Source organism: Orbicella franksi, chromosome 3 (genome assembly GCF_964199315.1).
Source record: "Orbicella franksi chromosome 3, jaOrbFran1.1, whole genome shotgun sequence".
In the NCBI taxonomy this organism is placed as follows: domain Eukaryota; kingdom Metazoa; phylum Cnidaria; class Anthozoa; order Scleractinia; family Merulinidae; genus Orbicella; species Orbicella franksi.
In genome coordinates, this window is record NC_138147.1 from 24,659,068 (window position 1) to 24,683,596 (window position 24,529).

At 38.5% G+C, this 24,529-nt stretch overlaps 2 protein-coding genes across 2 annotated transcripts; both read right to left on the minus strand.

Moving 5' to 3' along the window:
• Window positions 1-49: 49 nt before the first annotated feature.
• On the minus strand, window positions 50-1,478 carry LOC145482439 (uncharacterized). Its single transcript, XM_081461058.1, has 4 exons — window positions 814-1,478; window positions 619-722; window positions 272-381; window positions 50-152 (listed from the first exon to the last, which is right to left on the minus strand). Exons 1-4 carry the CDS (start codon window positions 1,476-1,478, stop codon window positions 66-68), a joined length of 966 nt encoding a protein of 321 aa, XP_081317184.1. The 3' UTR covers window positions 50-65.
• Window positions 1,479-8,449: 6,971 nt separating this feature from the next.
• On the minus strand, window positions 8,450-17,496 carry LOC145481722 (uncharacterized). Its single transcript, XM_081460247.1, has 2 exons — window positions 17,350-17,496; window positions 8,450-13,849 (listed from the first exon to the last, which is right to left on the minus strand). The coding sequence occupies exons 1-2, from the start codon at window positions 17,426-17,428 to the stop codon at window positions 13,677-13,679; spliced, it is 252 nt and encodes an 83-aa protein (XP_081316373.1). The 5' UTR covers window positions 17,429-17,496; the 3' UTR covers window positions 8,450-13,676.
• Window positions 17,497-24,529: the final 7,033 nt, after the last annotated feature.

Below are 24,529 nucleotides of genomic sequence, written 5' to 3' on the forward strand. Positions count from 1 at the left end.
AAAAATTAAGAGAATTATCAACAATGCCACATGTTAGGCTGTATTCAAGCAGAGATGGTTATAGTTCAAAGTCCCCACCGATAAGATAAAGCAGAAACTGTGGTGTGCTGCGCAGCTCGGCTGGAATCATGTCTAGCATCTGTTATGATGATCTAAATTTATGAAGAAGGAAACAAAATTCCATGAAATTTAATTGAATCAATAGTTCACAAACAAAACAAAAAAAGTGCAGAAATTCCCGGAAAGGCTGCATCATGCCTTGGAAACATACATCTCCTTGGAGAAGATATTGAGCATCCTGCTGTGCTTCCGACCTAGCTTCCTGTAATTTTATCTCATACCAGGCTTTCACAGCATTCTTGTATCCTAAAGAAGTGTATACTGGAAAGAGGGAAAAAGAACAACTGAAGTATGTTCACAAGAGAAAAATAAGCTGCATAACTGGTTCCCTCATGGCAAGGAAGAAGGCAATGAAAAGAAATAAACTCTATGACACTTTTTCTAGAAATTGCATGATCACTGATGAGTATAGGGAATTTTTGTGTAGTACACCAACTAAAGTATAACAATACTGCTATTGTCAGAGAGGATTATTGTATTTCAGAGAAATTGTAATACCGGTAGTAATGTATCTCTCGTCCACATTTCCGATGTGAGCTGCCTTACAAGCACTGACATACTGGGTCTCGGTAAGGCCAGAACTGATAAATCCATGTAAAACCCTAAACAAAAATGACAGCAGTGTTAGCTTACACAAATGTCAAGTTCAAAATTTTCGGAAATTCAAATATAAAAAATTACTTATACTTTTACCTCAAATTGGCTGTGTACTTTCCGCCGATGATACTGCTGGAATTCCATCGAAGGGAATGACCGGCCACGCAGCCCACGCTGACGAGCGCCACATGTCCATGCTTTATCGCATCGAACGATGGCAACTCTAGAGGATAGCCACATAAGGGACACCTTCCGCCATATTGTGCCATTGTAGATATGAGGTTTCGCACCGCATCGTTGGATGAAAGAAAATAGTCTTCGTTCTCCGTACTTTGGGTGTGGATATCGAACTTTCCGGTTGTATTTTCACCGTAACCCAAAATATACGGATCAGAGATATCCGTTTGCGTTTGTGCATCCATTTTTTTCGAACACGAAGGAAAAGGTTGTGGCGAAGGTTGTGGCGAAGGTTGTGCCGAAGGCTGTTGTATCGTAGACAAAAACAAAGATTGACTGGCTGTGATTACCATCTGACTTCGTTCGAACTCTTCGAATGAGCTCAGCAATCGTTCCATCATCAAAAGGTTACCCATTGGTGTACGACTGGTTATACGTAAGGCACTTTTAACACGTTGAATTTTAGCTTTCAATCCCTCCAAACGCTCCTCCATACCCGCTTCAACCTCAAGCTGTATGCTGTACCTAATCCGTTGTGTACGAGGAGGCATTAGTTTGGGCTTCTTGGAGAAAGATTCCGCCATGAAAAATCAAAAGCACCGAAAAATAGTTGATAAGATAAAATAGCGCCTAAGAAGCAAAGACAATGCGTGCAAACTAGCTCGATTCAAAGTGGAAGTTGTGTCACCACAGCACGACAGCTTCCGCCATGAACCGAACCGTCATTCCCAAAAACGCATATATTACATCATGCCCTTTTTTTGAGCATGCCAAATATTGCATAGAAGATGACATAGGCATATTGAAGGCTCAACAAAGCAACGAATCGTCTGCGAGGAGTCTGTGAGCGGGTGCGTATGTTCAGGAATTGACAGGGACGGTTACAGGCGGGAAATTCAAATTTCCTTCGCTAAATTCTTCAATTAGCGTTAGAAGGATCAGGATTTTAGTACATTTCTGACTTAAATTCACAATTTGGGTGGTTCTACACTCGCATTAAGTTCTTAATGTGTAGGTTTTTATTTGTTCCATTGCAGAGTGGGTTTACCGCATCTTCCTCACTGAGTCCGCCATCTTTGATTAGGACTACGAACAAAGATTGCGTGACAAAGAGGGGGAGGAGCTATGCCTTTTATAGCGCGGGTCCTTGTTTAAGATACAACCGTCTTTGATTCTGACCTCAGATCTGCTGAAAACCTGTTTAAATAACTATACCCATTCCAAAAGTGCTCTGGTCTTAAAATTAGCAAAAGCGAAACTGAAGGTACTTGGTTAGGTCCCAACCGTTATAAAAAGACTAAGCACTTTGACATTGTATGGCTCTATGAACAAGTCTGCGCTATTGGAATCTACTTCTCACATAATACTGTAATGAAGTTTCGAACAAGAAAAATTTTGAGCGAAAGCTTTCTGTCATGAAAACCCTACTATACATTAGGTGCCCTAGGAAACCGTCAAGTTATATGGTCGCATTACAATTCTAAAAGCGCTTACTCTTTCAAAACATATTTAAAACACCTCTACGTTATCGTTTTCCTTGTCCTTTGTCAAAACTGTGAATCGAGCCATGAAACTTTTCATCCGGGTGAAAACAGCAAAGATTAATCACGCAGTAATATGATTGGGCCAAAGGAGAAAGAAGGTCTCAATATGCGCGATTTTGAAATAGTTAAGGGTAAGGCGGCTAAACGACAGTGCTGGTGCTAGCTGGAACGTCATCTCTTTAGCTTTCTTACTTAATTTCGTTGGTCGATTTCTTTTTCAATGTAATTGATTTAAGGTTACTTAGAGTTAACATTCCGATCACCTTCATAATGAAGCCCTGGAAGCTTAGAAAAAAATAATTTTCTTCACTCCTGAAACTAAAGAACTGATACTAGACGAAACCATTTGGAATAATAGGTTCATAAGGATTGATGATGTTCCAGTCTCTTATAAACAATGATACGAAGCTGGAGTCAGCAAAATCAGCGACATTTTTCCTGGCGACTCCTTTTTGACCCTCGATTAATTTTTATCTACATTTAAGGTAAATGTCCTAAAATATTATAGCCTTTGCCACGCTAATCCTCAAGAATGGATTAATTAATTGAAAGACAAAGGTGCATATGCAATAATAATGAATCCTCTAAAACTAACAATGGCAACAAATTACCACTGAATAAACTGTCTTGCAAGTCTGCTAGCCAGGTGTTCGTTGAACTAAAATTTGAAACACCTACAGCTGGGAGGAGAATGAAACAAGCAAACTTTTCGGAAGCAATATAAACTCTCTACAGTATCCCTTTCAAAGTCACTAAAAACATTCGACGTGCTATCATTAGGTTTAAGATAAATCCATCACATTTTGCTCACCAACGTCCCTCTTTTAGGGACTCGCTTGCTCAACAAGAAAACTGCCACCTTTGTTTTTGAAACACAAACCTATACCCTGTCCTTTCTGGCAGAGTTTTTGGAATCGATTTGTTATCCCCTCACCATTAGAGAAACCAGCCTACGCACACAAAAATGCCGCACATAAAGATGGTCGGTAAGACGGTTCTTCATTTATGTTTGAAGACTGCATGCCAAATTTCAGCCAACTCGGCGAGGTACGGTGGCCGGCCGAAGTTCGAACCTTATAGATTATGACTCTCAATGCCACAGCAGCTGCGTATACTTCGAAAGGCAAAAGAAGGTAAATATACCTCTTTTTACCCCTTTTATTGCTCAGATGATCATCCAACTCTGCAGTACGGTAAGTGAAAATATCCACTTATTTAGCATTTAAGTGACATTTTCTAAACTACATACCTGTACTTGTGGTTGGCACATGAATAAACATTACTAGATTACATCATCATGATTATATTATCCCCAAATCCCGATCGTAGTCATTGTCTTCTTATTATTTTCATTCGAGTTTGACTTTTCTTACAAGGGAAAGTTCAACAACTGTAAACACAATCTCTCGATGAAATGATTGTTACATTGTTTCTAAAGTGAAATCATTTATCTATTACTTGGTTGATTCTGTAATCGAATGGCCAAGAATGAAAAGATTGAATACGCACAACTTATTAATTTTCCCTCCTAGTAGATAACGGACTAGCTCAAAGACCTTTCTCTGGTAAGAATTGGAAGCTGAAGTTATAGTCTTGGTAGCAATGAGATGGTAATGTGCATGCTGCTTTTTAAACACATCAAACGCGCGACCAAAAACTTATGTCCATTGTTGCTCAACTTACCATTTGGGAAGTTGTTAAAAATAGGAGCAGCCGAAATTTGAGCCACCATCACCCAAAGGCAAAGTAGGCCGAGCAAAGTTTTCGCAGTCATTTTGTTTTGTGGGACTCTATCTTTCCTTTGTGAAGATAATTGACACAAACATGTATGAGGCTTCTGTAACCAATTTTAACTTAACAAAATAAGGCCCCTAAGGGGTGACTCATTTGTGGTCGTAATGGCGAACTCGATGGGAGACCCCGCTGTTTTGTTTTTTTTTTTACAAAATAAGGCTCTCAAGGTGGTTCTGAGCTAACCTGATGTTGTTGATTTCATGAAACAGGTGAGTCCACAGCAGTTTGCAAATATTCTTCTCAAAAGGAGATCTAATTAGAAGTGCTGTTAACAGCAGGAGCGTGAATATGCAAAAGTTGTTTAGCCTTGCGCGAATGCGCAACATTTTTGTCATAAATCGAGACAAGGAGTGTTTCGCGTGGCTACGCTTTTTAAACAAACCGCAAAGCATTAAGATTATTTTTAATGTTTATTGAAACATAAAGGCGGAAAGAGACTTGGTCCACTGCCTCAGTCTTTGACGAACTTCTTTTTTCTGCTTGACACGTTTTGAGTGGTCATAGAGTTTACTCGCCAGCCTAACGCGAGCTTGTGATGGATACGCTCGTCCCAGAGGCAAGACTCTCAAGGAGCTGGTGAACATGCCCTCTGTTCTTGTTTTGTTCCATCCTCGATCTTCAAAGAATGACATACGTTTACTCGGTGAGGCCTGGGTAGGGACAGAGTGAAGAAATAGAAATGAAATGACTGAGGTATTTTTAGTCCAACGTCAGACCCGATTTTTATCCTGAAAAAAGTCAAAAAGTTCTACTTTTATTGACTAGACCAAATTTAAGCGACTTGTGGTGAAAAAAGTTCAGAAAACCCTAAAGGCTTCAATAATTACCTTTAGATTCAACTCAAGTTTTTGGGAATAGAGCCAATGAAAAAAAAAGTTGTGCAGCTGTGGAAGTCTCAGTTCGTGCAACGACGTCAACGAATTTTCTGAGCATGAAATTGTAACGGCTTCATTTAGTGAAACCTCCTTCCTTTATTTTTTTAAATCTATCCCGTCGTGTAATTGTTTTTTAAAAACTAAATAAAAAACCCACTGGTGAGAAACTCGATGGGAAACCTTGTAGTTTTATTATTTTTTTTTTAGAAAATAAGGCTCTTTAGGTGGTTTCGTGTCAAATTTGTCACATTATTATTTTCTATTGGACGATCACGTAACACTTGCAAAATGGTTGTCCAAAGTTTTCATCTGGCGTGCCGGAATTCTTTTATTGATCAATTTTTGGAAGAAGAAAACAAAGAACAAAAGACACCTATCGAACCTGCAAGGGTTGCAAAAGAGAAATACTTCTTGTGTAGAATATGTCTGTTCCAGATGGTTACAAAACAAAACAAAAACAAAAACAACAAAACAAAACAAAACAAAAAAAAAAACAAAATTTACTAATTTGATTGAAAATGAAATTGCTGGCTTGACGAGAATTAAAACACAATTTGGGTTACTTGTTAAGTTGTTAATCGTCAGAAACAATGAAACACAACGCACGGAGCAATATTTCAAACAAAATAAGCCCTTCATTCTTAACAAACAATGAAGAAATGATAAATTTAACAAATTGACGTCAGTTTTTACGCGTCTGTCCTCTTATTGATGATTAATTGCGCCACAACATTGTCAAAGTAGCTGTGGAGCCAAGAGCCCTAGGCGAGTGGTTCCGCAGTAAACTTTGCAACTGTTATGGCGAAATTTATCATCGATAAGGGGACAGACGCATAAAAGACCGACGTCCATTTTTTCTTACAATAACAAGACCCCAAAATGGTTAAATGCCGGGAATAAATGAGGGAAAAGACGCCTTAAACTTGCCGTAAACAAAGATGAGTGAATTTTATTCAAAATGACGCGAACATTGTCAATAGCTCTTCTTGCTTTTTGATTGGCTACTTAAAAAAGTCCATAAATCTCATTGGATAAAAAGTTGACAGTTTGACAGCTGAAAGTTGAACTTGAAAACTTGCCTAAATTAAAACTTTATCCGTCTGTACTCTTATTGATGACAAAAATGAGCCAATCAGCGCGCAAGAAAATATACAATTATTGTAAAAGAAATGCATTGAACAGCTTTATTCACTGCAAAAGTTGAGCCATTTACAGACTTCAAGAGAGTTCGTTAAATCTCTGTAAAATGTCCACATTTCCTTTGTAAAGTACAATCTCTGTAAATTTGCACACTTACAGAGATTTTGCAATGTCTATAAAAAGCCTAAATTTTCACTTTGAGATCGCACAAAATGTGCACGCATTGTTGCTATTTTTCTTGTAAGTTTTTTGTAAAATTTACGGAAATTTTATAGCAATTGAATAAATTTCTGTAAAATCTCCACATTTTCTCTGTGAAAAGGACAAGAGAAAAAATATTTAATCTCTGTAAGATCGAGAACATAAAATCTTTTATGTCTATACAATTTGAGTTAAAATAATACCATAAAATGTTAATAAAATCTGTGATGCACAAATTTTCATTAAATGTTTATTCATTATTTGTAAGAGAATTTTGTTGCCTTAACTAGTTTGTCCATAGTAAATGGTTCGAACTCAGGAGTATCAGCACTTCATATAGTGTGATCGTCCGGGTGAGGGTAGTTCTGAAAAGAACTGTTGTTGGTGACTGACGTGTCGACAACCTGAGCGGAAGTCATCTTCAGAGTCAAGTGAATAGTGTTTGCTTAAGTCTGGTCCGTTGAACGTTATTGGCCAGGTTAGCCATGATGGTATTGGCTGAAGGACTCGCGTTAAGTTTGTCATCAGTCATTGATGAGTTTCGATCCGTCTATTGTGAGTCAAATTGGTCGATTTTTTGGTCCATGTGTTGTTAAGTCGGTCTGTTAGAAGTCTGTTTGCTGGTTTCGTTTTCGTTTCCGTCGTGGATAAGTCGTTTGTCGGCGCCTTACAAACGACTTAAAGTTTTGGCGTTTAATTTTCTTTAAATTTTTGTCAATGTTAATTCGGGTTGATTTTTTTCAACCATCATCGCGCTTGTACCAGCGTGATGGTATACATTTGTTTGCGCGTTCGAGAGTTATTAAGCATTTATGGCTATATACATCCATATTCAGCCATTATCACGGTTCTTGAATAATAGTATTAGTAATATTAAAAATTGCCTGAAAATCATGGTGGGATTGATTATCAAGTAAAACTCTTGTTCTTTGGATCCTGAAAGGGAAACTCCAGAAAAGATACATGACGCCAAACAAAGGTTTCATGCACATTTTGATAATGCTGAGCAATCCATGAAAGTAGTGTTAAAGATAATTTCCAGTCCGTACTGCGCACTCTCAATAGTTTGTTTAAGTTTTTTGTTTTGTTTTATGTAAGGCATCACAAAATGAAACATTTCCCGACTACGTACTCCTTCACTCCTTCACTCCTTCACTCCTTCACTCCTTCACTCCTTCACTCCTTCACTCCTTCACTCCTTCACTCCTTCACTCCTTCACTCCTTCACTCCTTCACTCCTTCACTCCTTCACTCCTTCACTCCTTCACTCCTTCACTCCTTCACTTCCTGTTAGACATTTGAAACCCCGGGTGATGGTGGGAACTCCCATATGAAAAGGTCAGGGATGCTCGTTGGAAAATTTGAATTTAACTTCTAAAGGAGACTAATATGGGAGTTGCTCGAGCCTCATTAGATCCCTTAAAGATACCACTTAAAATAGAATAGGTGCGATTACTAGCCACTGTTTAATAAAGGATCTGGCGCGCACTTGTAGACCCAACTGGCGTACTCTAGAGATCAGCGGAAGTCAAACATAAAAAAAAAAAAAAACAGTAGTTAAATGAGAGCGCTACTTTTAATTATTATTTCTTCGAGTGCACCCTAAAGGATACGTTGACAGCTAAAAATATTGACGTTTCGTCGTCAACACCCTAAGTGAGACTAGAATCTTTGATTTGTATCCGAGACCACGAACATCTCCGACCTTTTCATATAGGATTTCCCCCCCCCCCCCGGTTTCGAATCATCGTTATCGTCTCTACTTAAAAACACGGTAAATACCGGTTTCGAATCATCATTATCGTCTCTATTTAAGAACACGGTAAATACATCAAGCATTAACAATTTTATATAAAAGCTACAACTTATTACGAATTAAAGACTATGTCGTTTAAGGCCGTTTCATAGTCGCACTGTACCAAGTTAGTTATTCTTTGAATAGACCAATTTTGATATATTAAAATTCAGCTTAAAACAATAGACCTCAGCACGATGCTCTGGGGAATAAACCCCACAAACTCTGTAGTTGTTCCCCAGAGCCTCGTACTGAGTTCTATTGTTTTAGGATGAATTTTAATATATCGAAATGCTCTACATTTAATAAATTTTCACACGTACGTTTTTATAAATAGAAGCTACATCTAATTATATAAATAGCTCATTTCCCCCGGGTGCCCCTCATACTAGTTTAACCATACTCGATTGCCTAAAAAGAAGACATTGAAAGTCACAAAATTGACGAGCTGTATGAATTTTTTAATGATTCAAGCCGTGATTAAATGTTTTAGACGATCAACTGTTATGACTGAGAATTGAGGAGAATTGCACTGTTTATTTATACGATATTGTAAATATACACATAGATACGGACATGGCGAAATGAGGAACAGATAGCTGATAAATAGAAGAAACGACATTACACAAGGCTGGGAGTTCTGCAGTCTTTCATACCGCCTTGGAAAGGGAAGTAGCGGACGAGACATATTGCTGTCCTCGTGGTATAGTGACTCTACGCTGATCGCTTCTTTTTTTAAATTTCTAAGGTGAGGAAAGGTGACAAAGAGAGAAAGAAAAATCACTGATACTGGCTGGGAAAATCATTAACGACAAAAACGAGAGGAATGAAAATAATAATTATTACTTGCTTTGGTGATCGGACAAGAAGCGGTACTTTCTTTATAATTGTCTCGGTCTCTCGGACGAGGATAACTCGGTCTCTCGGACCGATAACTTCATGAATGTTTTCAACAGTGTTACATCTCCTCCTCCTCCTCTCTTTCTCTTACCGTTGCGTTTTGCACTATTTCTTAACAATGCCATTGAGCTTAAACTTTAACTTAACCTACGGATTAAAACTTCAAGTCAGTGGCACCAAAATTGCTACTGTTTACAGGCGATCCATTTTCCAAGTTGAGTGGCTCATAGCTACTTTGAATTAGACTTTACCTGCATATAGCAACTTTTGGGGGTAAACAGTTTCATTGATAAATTTCCTGTGGACTCGGAGTAGCCAATAGCTGGTTTTCACGAGCCAGACGTTCTTAGCAACCAAAAAACAGACCTGGGATCCCGTGGAGATGTAAAACTTTTAGTCCTACATCTCCACGGGATATCCAGTGGCTTACAACATTCCAGTGTAATCATATCCCTGTCGGTGATCGTTTATGTTCCACAAAACGCGTGAAGTTTTGCACGAATGTGTCATAATCCTAAAGTGTGAAATTATAGATACTGTAACACAATTCCATCGTGGCAGAAAGATACAAAACATTTTAATAGACGGCGATTCGGGAAATCGCGCGACTGACGTGAAGAATTTAGATTAAGAAGAAAAAATAACGTTGAAACAATGTGTTTTCTAGGTTGGGGCGCAACCGCCAGTTGAAAACTAAGACGCTTTGATACATTTCTTACTCTTGTAAAGCTACGGAGCACGTATAGATGAAACGTTTTCGCTAATCTCAGTTATCATTGTTATCCAGTAAGCGAAGTGACTATGCCCAGCAGCCCAGAAATGCCCGAGAGTCAGAACTGTTCTCAGATTTTCCACGGAAAGCCTGATTCAAACCTGTTTACGGTATTCTCTGTATACATGTTTGTTGCTTAGCGATTCCAAAAATAATCTGAATTTCCTCTAGTAGTCGAATTCGAAGATCCTGTGCACCGGCACTTTGAAAATCAGTTAATGTTATGGGCAGTCAGGAAATTATCTCAAAAATTATGGCAAAGCTCTCAAGAGCGATAGAAATCTCGAGTACATAATCTAATTGTTTACGAGAAATGCCAAGCGATTCTGGAAACAGCGCGACGGAAAAATCACTATCACGATTTTGTTACATGTCCCGAAGCACTCAGCAACTGTATTGCATGGACTTCAGCCTAGATGAACCAGAAAGGATATGTAACATTTTCCTATCATGTCACGCACGACGGAAAAATAACTATGACGATTTTGTTACATATCCAGAAGCACTCAGCAACTGTATTGCATGGACTTCAGCCTGGATGAACCAGAAAGGATATGTGACATTTTCCTATCATGTCACGCACGACGGAAAAATAACTATGACGATTTTGTTACATATCCCGAAACACTCAGCAACTGTATTGCATGGACTTCAGCCTGGATGAACCAGAGAAGGATATGTAACATGTTCTTAGCTATAATGTCACGCACGACGGAAAAATAACTATGACGATTTTGTTACATATCCAGAAGCACTCAGCAACTGTATTGCATGGACTTCAGCCTGGATGAACCAGAAAAGGGTATGTAACATGTTCTTAGCTATAATGTCACGCACGACGGATAAATAACTATGACGATTTTGTTACATATCCAGAAGCACTCAGCAACTGTATTGCATGGACTTCAGCCTGGATGAACCAGAAAGGATATGTGACATTTTCCTATCATGTCACGCACGAGGGAAAAATAACTATGACGATTTTGTTACATATCCAGAAGCACTCAGCAACTGTATTGCATGGACTTCAGCCTGGATGAACCAGAGAAGGATATGTAACATGTTCTTAGCTATAATGTCACGCACGACGGAAAAATAACTATGACGATTTTGTTACATATCCAGAAGCACTCAGCAACTGAATTGCATGGACTTCAGCCTGGATGAACCAGAAAGGATAGGTAACATGTTCCTATAATGTCACGCACGACGGATAAATAACTATGGCGATTTTGCTACATATCCCGAAGCACTCAGCAACTGTATTGCATGGACTTCAGCCTGGATGAACCAGAAAAGGGTATGTAACATGTTCCTATAATGTCACGCACGACGGAAAAATGACGATTTTGTTGTTGTTTTTGTTTCCTATAGTGTCACGCATTACTGAAAAATTATGTGGTTTTTGTAAAATATCCTGTAGCACTCGGTAACGTAGAAATACTGCGAGGACGTTTCCGTGGGCAAACCATGGCGGATTTATAATATGTGGCTATATGGTGATTTTACTATATATCTGAATTCGTCTTTCAGAAAACTGGTGTACCGTGGACTTCAGTCTAGGGTCTAACCCACGAATGAAAATAGCTATCTAGTCCCCATGCAATCTAAAAGCATGAGAATGGGTGTAAATTATGATATAAATAAAATATTAATCGGAAGACTTAACTTGGTGCGTTTGGCTTGTTGAGTTTTGAAGCTGTTGTCTGGATTCGATGCTCTAGGAGGTTGGTCAGGGGCAGCGCAAGCTGAAGACACTTTCTGGTTGTCTCCGTCGTTCTTGGGTGAATGAATTCATGTATAAAGCAGTCGCGGCTGGCGGTTTCGTTTGGTTTTCAACAACTGTTTTATGGTATAAGCGAAAACCAATCCAAATGTATACGCGCCTTCTTTAACTCCTCGAGGCAAATTCGATTGGAAACTGGCTCAATTTCGCACAAATGCGTCAGAGAGACACCATATCTTCTAACTCAGAGGCAAATCTCGTTTTGTGTCCGTTTTCAACGACCGATGACGGGTTCATTCGAAGTCGAAGTCTTCTTTTATATATGACCGCGCAATATTCCCGCGTTATGAAAATTCATTATAAAATATCAGTTATGTGGCCAGATCATATCTGAAAATAACCAGGGTACTTTTGTACACAATTACTCTCACTGAAAGCAATTATCGCTAACCACAATAGAGCCGCAAATGTCTTGCGATGACAGCAACCTAACAGATAAATGACGTCACCCCATAGCAACCGGACCTGGCGAATTTTTGAGCTTCCGGTTAGCTCTGGCTCGTGATTGTTGTAAAATTTAAACTACAAAACTGTTGATCTTCCTGAGATTTTACTTTAATGATGTATAAGAGCAGCTGAAGACTAATTTTCATACAAATTTTCGTTTCGAATGGGTTCTTGGTTTTGTGATATACTACGCTTGAATTTCTAAGCTTTTGCGTGACTCGGCATTTACGCGACGGCCTAGAAAGCTGTCATGATGGTTAAAAAACTGACTTATTTCGGGGAATTTGGCTATCTGAACGGTTAATGTCTTAGAAAAAAGTATTATTTCAATGTTTTAGAGTTCCTCGAGGGATAAATTCACGTTTTTGTAGCAAAACTCAGTGACAGATGTTTCTGTTGGTTTCCGGCCGCCATGTTGGTGCCCATACGGATGGGCACCAGCGTGGCTTCTCCATACAAATCTCTATAAATTTGGGTAAAAAATTCCTCCGCATATCTTGCATAAGAAAACCAGCAATAAGAAAGCACGTAAGGCTCATCATGAAATATATACAGTCAAACCTCCCGTAAGCGACCACCCAAAACGTCAAGCCTAGGTGGTCGCTTACGGGAGGTGGTCGCTTACGAGAGCTTACACCATAATAGGTAAAAAAAAGAAGCCTCATTGCATATGGTAACTGCAGGAACTTATATTATCCCGTGTTTTAAATGTAATATTCATTTGAAAAGTCAATTTCGAGAAAAAAAATCCGGTACTTTCCATTGAGAAATCTCCGTCTCTTGTAATACCCAGAAATGCGATAATGTTAAAACATCTTATTATGGAAATTTCGCTCTACTATCTGTCAAGCGGTCGTTTACGGGAGGTTAAAAACAAAAGAAAATTTCAAACTGTTAGCTCTAAAAGTGGTCGCGGTTGCTTACAAGAGGTGGTCGCTTACAGGAGGTTCCAACTATAGTGATTTGACTTGGAAACTTTATGTATGCAAACTGCAGTGCGCTGTCTATGAGTTTCTCTGTGTGTTTACTTGTACACCATCTGTTAATCAAATAAAAAACTCCGCCGAGTCTTTTTCTTTTTGCCACCAAAAATGGAGTCACAGGGATTGAATTTCAGAAAAGAAGGATTTATCAAAGTAAGCTTTATTAACCACCATGTTTATCTTATCAAATTAACACAAGGCGAAGAAATAAGAAAAAAAAAGCCTTCATTGTGGTGGCTGTGCTATAAAAAAGAAAAAAAAGATTTTTTTTTATATATTACAATATAATTTACTTAACCAAATTACACTACTTTACACAACTTACACTACATTTCAAATAGACTACATTAAACTACGTTATACCGCTAAAAAAAAGGGTAATGTTTACAGGTTGTGACTCACTGCACAAGATAGCTTTTTTTTACTCAATGTAGAATTGTTGGTGATCGTCTTGAGGACATGCATATAGATCTTAATCTTCATTTAGTCGTCCGACAGTCTTCGCCTCCTCTGACTACGGGTTCTTCACTCGGTTCTTATGTTTCCTATGGAGCTTCTATACCGTCTGGGGCTTCTGTTCCTTCTGGAGCTTCCGTTAGTTCTGGGGCTTCTGTTGTTTCTGGAGCTTCTGTTCCTTCTGGAGGTTCTGGAGCTTCTGTAGCCTCTGGTTCCTCAGTTGCTTCTGGAGCATCTGTTTCCTCTGGTGCTTCAGTTGGTTCTGTTGTGTGATGTTTGGGAGAAACGAGTGGATAAATCATAAATAGACAAAATCACACCGGGTCAGCTGTCGCCATTGCAAAAAATAAACATTTGGGAACTACTTTTGTGTTTTTAATCTAATGGAGCTCAAAATTTGCAACATGATAGACCAACGCGTGTCTTTTGATTTGGTTTTTTTGTGTGTGTGATTTTAACGGCTCTTGGCGGGTAAACGACGCTACCAAAAAAGCAGCACAATGTTATTTTCACTTTCCGAATAAACTAATTCATGATTTTTTCCCTTCAAAAACCGTTAAAATCAATGCTGACCTCTTTATGCTGCCAAACCCGCCTTATAAATCACCTAGAGGCGTTATCAACAGGACTGCACAGCTTATCGCAAGACCTATATGATTAAAGGTGATCGACAATCTGCAACCAGTGGTATTTCCTTGCCAACGTGTTAAGGTTGCAGTATACCTTCAGGTCGGCAATTTCTTCAAATTTGGATTTTTGGGTCAAAGTAGTGGTCGAAGAATAATCTCTAATTCCTGGAAAAAAATTTTTGAAAAGACTAAATATTGGCGGAGAAATGGCGGTTTTACGTTTTCGCCGGAAGTAAAGGTTTACATCTTGATTGACAGCCCTATGGCGCGTATGCAATCAACCGAGACGATTTTCGCGGGAATTACCTGTACGGATGTCACGAACTGACTACTCAGTTGATCAGCTTTGTTGTTCTGACTACCAAGCATTTTTGGTATTAGGTGTAATTTTATTAAGTAATAAGTGAAGGTAGACCACTTTAAAAACATGGACCAGTTCGAAAAAGCGAAAACAGCGAACAACGAGTGAAAATGCATCAATGAGTGAAGATGCGAACGTTCGCCACGCGGATGAGGCTATAGCTATCGTATAAGGCGGGGGAAAAAATCGAGGTAAGAGAAAAGAAAGATTATGTAAAAATTTGGGAACTTGACAGCAATAACAGGGATGTTGACAGAGATTCCGATGAATCCGGTATCGACAAATCGTTGGACTCATTGAGACCCATTGAAATATTATCCATGCACAGTTGACCACGCACAGTTGCTCCGCCGCACTTTTTTTTTTATCAGTTTTCTTCGCCTAGCCACTCTAGCGTTCGTATCCTTTTTCGTCTTCCCCATTTTCCCAGAGTGACCAGCTTCAAGAAGAACCGAGCTACAGAAAAATTATCTCTCCCCCTTCGGCGCCTTGAGCGCATTGAGAAACACAAGTGTTTCTTGGACATTCTATTCACCAGGACGTCAACGATAGTAAACTTTCCCTGCACTGATTGGCTCAGTTATCTGAGAACGCAGTTGAAGGCGTTTGTGGGCGGAGTTTGTTTGCAAACGAGAAGATTTTTCTTAGCGCTGTTTTCTCGAATAATTATTTTTGCTTGAAGCACACACTTTAAAGAGTTATAACTCAAAGGGAATTTGGGAATTGCCCTCAAATTTGGACAGTAGCTAGTTTAATATATAAACTACAAAATTGTGTCTGCGAATTGTTAATTTCGAAATATTTTTTCTTCGAGAGCGATTTTTGTACGATCACTCTACATTCTTTTAATCCTATTTCAAAAATGTTCTGTAACTTTTTACTGCAATTGAATATGGCAAAACGCAGACACGTTTTTTAAGCGCTTTGGGCCCTGAAACCGAGGAAAAAATGAAATTGGCGAAAAACAAAAATCGCTTTGACTTGTAGCTTTCGAAAGGTGATTCGGGCGCTCGCATTTAGTGGTTGTGAAAAATTCGACGATTCATTTTATTTCAAAATTCTTGGTATAGTTTGATAGCCAGCTCTATAAGCTGTAATTTGATGTGTGCTTTAGGTATCTACCGCTTAAACTGTACGCGCTACATCGCTTGCACGCGAGACACCCCTGAAGATATACCGTAACCTTAAGCCCCAGCAAAATCATTTTCTCTGTTGTTTTTTTCTTTTTTTTTTTTTCTTTCTCTTATAAAGAAGAAAATTAATCAACACTTCGCGTAGACGCGTTCGGGAGTCCTTATTATACTGTCTTTGGTTGTTTATCCCTGACCGATACGAATTGCACTTCGTTCGTACAGATGTAACTGGTTGCATTAATTTTAATTAATTTTCAAGGTTCTTACGTTTTAAACATACAACGGATGAAGAGAAGATATCCGATATAGATAAAATCTTACTAATTTTCGTGGTTACTGGAAGTGACCGTAATGTCATCGAGCCTGTTTGTAAGTAAGTAAGTTAGATAGTCCGTAACTCTTCGGATCTCACGAAGCGAGGCCGAAAATACCTCGAGATTTTCTCAAGTTCTTTTGATCGATTTTCACGTTTGAAACGGAGTTTTAGAGAAAATAACTACTTTCACTGTTTAAAATTTGTTCCGTTTAATTTGTTATTTCTATTGGAGTGAAAAAATTGCGAATTTATTAGCAGACATACAGCGTTACGAAGCATTACGAATGACTGCGATCTCTAACCGCTGACCGCACGAAGGACATTGCAGACTCGTTTTCCTACTCCCTTCGACATGACGTGACATCGTTTGGATAATTACAAATGTTGGTGAGCAGCCGCAATGTATTCTCAGTTTTCCATCTTTCTATCTCATAAAACCAGGCATACATAGCTTTCACCGAATGTGCCAAAGTATTTTTCTCGAAGAATCTCGCAGGATTTTTAGCGGTTTACGAAAGGTTTTGATTGGAAATACGATTATTACGTGCCTTGAAAGCATCCATCGAACAAATAAATGTACATTCCCAAATTGATACAGTTTATTTCATAATACCCGGAATTAGATGTAATGTTTGTTTCATTATAAATAGTTGTTTCAATTACAAATGGAAATTGAACTATTTACCTAAGGTAGGATTCCTCGACAGGATTATGAAACGCTCTGCTGACAAAAAGCCATCTGAACCAAGTCGATAAGATCTCTTCATACGCAAATTCTGGATTCTTTATTATTGAAATACTGACAGATCAGGAATGTTTGCTTAATTCATATAAGCTTATATAAAGATAATTTCAACGTCGTTTGTTCACCATCGTTTAAGCTTAATAGGATAATATTTCTACCATCTCTAAAGGATACCATTGGTTTTGTGAAAAGCTTTTAGGTAGCTCGAGTAATTGACGTCGCCGTCCTAAACGAAAAAGCATTTTGTCTTTGGCCGTTCCCGTCCTGGCTTCCCATCCTCGCATCAAACATATGTGTCAAGCACTTAAATTTCAGAGCAAATATTTTGCAATAAAACAAAAACTCCACTTTTTTTTTTTTGTACCATTGTGGTTATTGACTATCCAGTAACCACATTTCCTCTCAGAGGGCTTTTGTTTTACTAGCACGAAATAGTTTCATGATACAGAGCAAAACAATTCTTAGTCATTAAAAGGTTGTAAGTAATGCAAGTATGGATAGTTGAAAATAAGCTGATGCTTTTAGAGGATGTACTAAACAGTGAAAATAAAATATGTCCTTGTTATATTACAACTTACCCTGTTGAGGCAAGGGACTAGCTACGAGCTGTCCCACAAGAACTGCACAAAGGCAAAGAAGACTGATTAAAGGTCTCATTTTCTGTTGCTTGTTCTTGATCTTTCTTGTTACTATGTTGGTGGCACTTCTTGTGAGTCAGTTTTAGTTAAGCCGCGTGCAAATGATTTGAGATCGGAACCCACGATATAAGAACCTTTTTGGGATGCCAATATAGTTTGTTAAAAAAATTGAAATTAATCGGAATATAATTATAAGTGCTTTCAAAAATAATAGAAACATTTAAGCCGTTTCCATGAGAATTTGGAAGTAAATGCGTAGATTTTAATTCTGCTGGCTGTTTAAGAGAGCTTACGCAAGAGTATGGAGTAATGCCTTTCCCCAGTATTTTATAATTTACCAATTATTTCCTTATTTGTACATAAATGTATTGTTTTTTTTGATCTTGTTGCTAGGTAACTGAAGGGAAACTCTACGTCAGCCCCTTACTGGCTGCTAACTAGTCGGACGATTATTTATTTTTAGATGCGCTTTTATTAGCAGCACGAAGCTCACAGATGTTTATCTTACTAATGCTAAAGGACATAAGGACATACAAGGTATCTCTAGCTAATTGCCATTTCGTCAATGGCCATTAGCAATGGATATGCATACGCAATGTGGAATATTGTGTACTATTAACTGAAAACGGATGGTCTCATCTGTGGCTTTACCTTTTGTAAACAATTGTAAAGAGGTAAATACATTTACTGATGGATACTAGAAAGTGGTATCCAAGAATGATAAAAGAAAGTAATTATTAATAATTAATTAATTATTATTAATTAATTGCATGGCTCAAAAAGTTAAAATTGATACACTGAACGTTTTCGACAATAAGTCATCTTCAGGGTAAGTAGATGGCGGGCAGGCTCAGGGTCGCTACAGCTGTTAGCATGTTCATGAAATCGCACCTGCACATTTCCAATGGTCTCACAAATTACTTCTTTGCCAACAACTAATGTAGTAAAATTTATATTGTCTGCCAAGGGGTTTTGAAACATTGCCAATCGACACTTTTTCAGTGTTGATATTGCCAAAAGACAATCAGCGCTATCACGGGCAGAAGCGTCATCAACGAAAAAAAAAAAAAAAAAAAAGTGTGAGCAGTGATCACGTCCTAAAAATGGGCAAGTGACCTGATACAGATCATTTATATTCCTTCGGAGATAGGAAAGATCACGAGTGTTGATTAGATAAAGAAATAAACTATCCCGCCAATTTATCAAGTTGAGTGAAAATTACCTCTGTGGCATTCTGAGTTGTTCATCCTACCCAGCCCTGTGTGCTTTTTGACATCCAATTAAGTATTGTTGGTCGGGAAACGAGTTCTAAGACAAATAAAAAACTCAAACATTTCATTTCATGTAATACTGTTTGTGGTATATTGGTATAATTGACCTTTGATATAAATGGTAGCAGAAGTTTACTTTTTTAAGCTAATTGACAGAAACACGTGATGAAATATATAAAAGCAACTCGCAATCGATAACATAACATTTGTAGGCAATCAGACTTTCAAGAAGTCAAATTGTCTCGTGTTTTTTCTTGTCGAGGCAAGGAGATAATGTTTTGAAGTCAATACGTAGAGAGCAGATCGCAGAGACAATATTCTTCTTCAAAAGGAGATTGATCGTCGAATAAACAAGAGGCATTGAAAAATATGTGCGTATAATTTCACTCTCGCAATTTAAAGAAGCGCGTGTGCCTGACGAAGGGCTTCAGCTTATTTTGGAGACGGAGCCATTTCTATAGAAACTTCGTGCTTCAATGATATATAATATTTCTGCGGTTTATTTTCACGTAACATGTACATGTTATGACGTAGAGAAAATTACAATCAAGCAATGCTGGGATAGAAACCACCTATATGTATAAGAATATTGAAATGTCATTGCACGTGTGTTTTGAATTTGCTTATCGAACAAGACTATTAGTCATTGGCAATGAGTACAGCACGGAGCTTAATTCATGAAAGGAAATAGGGCGAAAAAAATTATGATGCCAGGAGCCAATTGTTAATTGAGAAGCTCTAACCCATACGATATTTAGGACTGACAAGCGTTTATGATATTAACAATTAAAATGTACTTTATTGACTCACACATTACAATTTGATTAACCAAAATATTAATTTAGGTATGTCTGTATGCAAGCCAAGTCGTCCATCAGGCCGAGCTTAACTCGGTTCCCGTAGTAAATTGAAGCGACTAGGAGTATTTCTACTCTCCTCTGGATGGGATGCTTGTGGACCATCGCGGTTACGTTACCCCCAAAACAAGATCTCTTTGGTGATTCTCGACATAGCTAATTAGTTATGTCGAGATACACCAAAGCAATCTTGTTACCAAAAACGTAGGACATAATAGAACTGAAAATTGCTAGAAGGGAGTACAATCGCTTCTGAGTTCGAACAGGGTCGTTCTCCAGACAAATTGACTCTCACGAAAATACGGGCTGTGTTGCAGTCCGGGATAAGCTCTTTCAATTCGACCAGAAATTCCCGTTCGAATTTCCAGAAACGTCCAGTGGCGAATGGAGCATATGTGGAAAATAGGGAACCTCGTGAGGTTCATAGCTAAATTTGAATAATTCCCTTCTCGGAGTTTTGAGTGCAAAAGTTAGTTATAATACATACACTTAATGAATAGCAAAAAATACCACAAAACGTAAGGCCAACAAAGGAGAAATGGGCGCGGCGACTTTTGTATTCGCAGGAGCCCGTGACCAAAGGCTCCTGGTGTCCGGTTTTTACCAGTAACAAGAAATCCATCAATAAGTACACACACTCTTAGGAGCTACTTAAATAATTATGTATAAAATGCATGCAAGGAATTCAATGGAGGATAAAGGCGCAAAGTAACTAAGTGGAAATGCATGGAGCAATATTTCAAACAAAATGAGCCCTTCATTCTTAACCGAAACAATGAAGAAATGATAAATGATGCATTGAACAGCTTTATTCGCTGGAAAAGTTGAACCATTTACAGACTTCAAGAAAGTTGGTTAAATCTCTGTAAAATGTCCACATTTCCTTTGTAAATTACAATCTCTGTAAATTTGCACACTTCCAGAGATTTTGTTATTTCTATAAATAGTCTGTAAATTTTAGTACATGTTTCACTTTGATATCGCATAAAATGTCCATGTAATGTTGTTATTTTTGTTGTAAATGTTTTGTAAAATTTACAGACATGTAGCATTTAAATAAATCTCTGTAAAATCTCCACATTTTCTCTGTGAAAAGGGTAGGAGAAAAAAATCTCTGTAAAATCGAAAACATAAAATCTCATAAAATAATATGTCTGTAAAATTCGAGTTCAAATAATATCATAAAATTTTATTAAAATCTGCTTATTCATTATTTGTAAGGGAATTTTATTGTCTTAACTGTTTGCCCATGTCAGCAGCAACCGTTAACATAGCAACAGCATTTTTGATGTGCTGTTGAAGACAAATTTAGTGTTATTTTTTAATAATGTATCATGCAGTGTCGGTTTTCTTGAACAGAAGAAAAGGGTATCTTTTTTTTATAATTCTTACACTTTCATTTTTCCACTTATTATAAGTTCAACTTCCAACGCTTTCTACATCAATCAGCTGTAGATGACAGTGGGTTCTGTCGAAACATGTCGTTAAAAGTTTTGGCGTTTTCTATAAATGTTTGTGAATGTTAATTCGGGTTGATTTTTTTGAACCATCATCGCGCTTGTACCAGCGGGACGGTATAAATTTGTTTGTGCGTTTGAGGGTTATCAAGCATTTGTGGTGAAAGTGCCAAAAAAAATATACATGTATATTTAGCCATTATCACGGCTCTTGATTCTTGATAGTAACATGGAAAATTGCCTGAAAATCATGGTGGGATTGATTATTAAATTGCCTATGAAGTGAAAAGTGTTTTGGTGTTGCTCTATCGCTTGTTATGACTACTTTTCGAAATTACCAAAAGCGAATAATTTTAAAGAGAGAAAAATTTGACTTTTTGCTGCCCAAAGTTCGAATTTGACAACCGATAGTGGGTCCATTTTGCGCGCGGCCAAAACGAATGTATTACAAGGTCGTGACGTAGGAAATCGTTTAGACGACTTCATCTCTACTTTCCCGACTCTTGTACGTTGGAACTTTCACTAGACGACATATCCATCACTATCTGACATTTTACTTACAAAAAAATGGCGAACTTTTAAGAAATCTCCTTTGGCAATTCACGTAGCTACAGAGGTGAAGTAGGGTAAACAAATCGCTGAAACAATTTCCTACGTCATCCCGTCTAAACTCGTTGCCAGTCTCCGGAACCACAGTTTTGCTATACTGAGCTCACTTTGGGCGGCAAAAAGTCGGATTTTTCTCTTTGTAACGTTATTCGCTTTACGCAGTTTCGAAAAGTAGACATAACAAGCGACAGGTAAACGCGAAAAAAAAAAAAAAAAAGAATTCACTTCATAGGCACTTTAAGTAAAACCCTTGTTCTTTGGATCCTGAAAGGGAAACTCAAGAAAGTATACGTGACGCCAAACAAAGATCCCAGGCACATTTTGAACTGTGTAGATTTTAAATATGACAATGAAACTTTACAAATTGTTTAGAAACAAACATATTTAGGAATAGAAAGTACGTCATTTGGTCGTTACACCTATGCAAGAGAAGTTCTTAGCAAAAAACCCATCAAAGTTCTCTCTAGATAATAAATCGATCTTTCTCTAACACGGATGATACAGCATTAATTACGATTAAGAACAAACTCTTTAATGCCCTAGTTGAACCCGTGTTACTTTACGCATGCGAAATTTGGGGGACCGGAACTATTATCATACAAAACACCTTTTAATGAAAGTAAAATTGAACAAGTGGTTCATATAAGCTTTTGTAAACAGTCATTAAACGTTCCATGGTATACCAAAAATATTGCTTGCAAGGCAGAGCTTGGGCATCGACATAAAAGTATCAATCTTCAGCTACTGGCAAAGATTGAAGCATTCCACCAACGTTTTGTTACAAGAAGCATTTCAGTATGCAACAGAACATGCACCTTTCTTTGACATTCAACAGAATGAAGAAATCAATAAAAAGTGTAAAGTAAAAGAACCAGCAACCCAGCGACACAACAAGAAGGCACGATTAGTTACAAAGAAAACCCTCAGGGATCAATATTTACAGAGCTGGCTTGAAACCTAGAATAGGTCTTCAACAAGTTCAAGAGAGAAATTTACACAAAAGGAAGTTAAAAATAATTATCAATTAGAAAACTACCTGACATTAATTAAAAGGCCAGTACGCAGAATTAGCCTGACAAGGCTTAGATTAGGATGTCATGCATTACGAATACAAACTGGCAAATATGAAAATAGAGGAGCACGAATCCCAGTAGAAGAGCGAACATGTTTAGTTTGCAAAGAAAATTGCATAGGGCATGAACAACATTTCTTTGTGTATTGTCGGGGGTATACCACATTAAGACATGAACTGCACTCAAATATTTTAAACGCTGACACCCATTACCCTAGTTAAAGTGACCACGACAAGACGAAGCATTTACTTAGAGCAGAAACACGGTTACGTCTAAAATTATAGGAAAATATATCTATTCGGTGTTTCAAAAACGGAAATAGATTCTTGGTTCACAAATGTAACAAGTACTATGAATTTTTTCTAATTAACTGAAAACGGATATGGTAAGTGTTATTTTGTATTTTTGCTAATTAATGTTAAACCTTTGTTGTATGTAGACCAATACCTCTCTTTGGAGAGTAAGGCGCAATAAAGAATACTATTACTATTACTATTACTACTACTCCTTCACTCCTTCATTCCTTCACTCTTTCACTCCTTCAGTCCTTCAGTCCTTCAGTCCTTCAGTCCTTCAGTCCTTCACTCCTTCAGTCCTTCACTCCTTCACTCCTTCACTCCTTCACTCCTTCACTCCTTCACTCCTTCACTCCTTCACTCCTTCACTCCTTCACTCCTTCACTCCTTCACTCCTTCACTCCTTCACTCCTTCACTCCTTCATTCCTTCACTCCTTCACTCCTTCACTCCTTCACTCCTTCACTCCTTCACTCCTTCACTCCTTCACTCCTTCACTCCTTCACTCCTTCACTCCTTCACTCCTTCACTCCTTCATTCCTTCACTCCTTCACTCCTTCACTCCTTCACTCCTTCACTCCTTCACTCCCTCACTCCCTCACTCCTTCACTCCTTCACTCCTTCACTCCTTCACTCCTTCACTCCTTCACTCCTTCACTCCTTCACTCCTTCACTCCTTCACTCCTTCACTCCTTCACTCCTTCACTCCTTCACTCCTTCACTCCTTCACTCCTTCACTCCTTCACTCCTTCACTCCTTCACTCCTTCACTCCTTCACTCCTTCATTCCTTCACTCCTTCACTCCTTCACTCCTTCACTCCTTCACTCCTTCACTCCTTCACTCCTTCACTCCTTCACTCCTTCACTCCTTCATTCCTTCACTCCTTCACTCCTTCACTCCTTCACTCCTTCACTCCTTCACTCCCTCACTCCTTCACTCCTTCACTCCTTCACTCCTTCACTCCTTCACTCCTTCACTCCTTCACTCCTTCACTCCTTCACTCCTTCACTCCTTCACTCCTTCACTCCTTCACTCCTTCACTCCTTCACTCCTTCACTCCTTCACTCCTTCACTCCTTCACTCCTTCACTCCTTCACTCCTTCACTCCTTCACTCCTTCACTCCTTCACTCCTTCACTCCTTCACTCCTTCACTCCTTCACTCCTTCACTCCTTCACTCCTTCACTCCTTCACTCCTTCACTCCTTCACTCCTTCACTCCTTCACTCCTTCACTCCTTCACTCCTTCACTCCTTCACTCCTTCACTCCTTCACTCCTTCACTCCTTCACTCCTTCACTCCTTCACTCCTTCACTCCTTCACTCCTTCACTCCTTCACTCCTTCACTCCTTCACTCCTTCATTCCTTCACTCCTTCACTCCTTCACTCCTTCACTCCTTCACTCCTTCACTCCCTCACTCCCTCACTCCTTCACTCCTTCACTCCTTCACTCCTTCACTCCTTCACTCCTTCACTCCTTCACTCCTTCACTCCTTCACTCCTTCACTCCTTCACTCCTTCACTCCTTCACTCCTTCACTCCTTCACTCCTTCACTCCT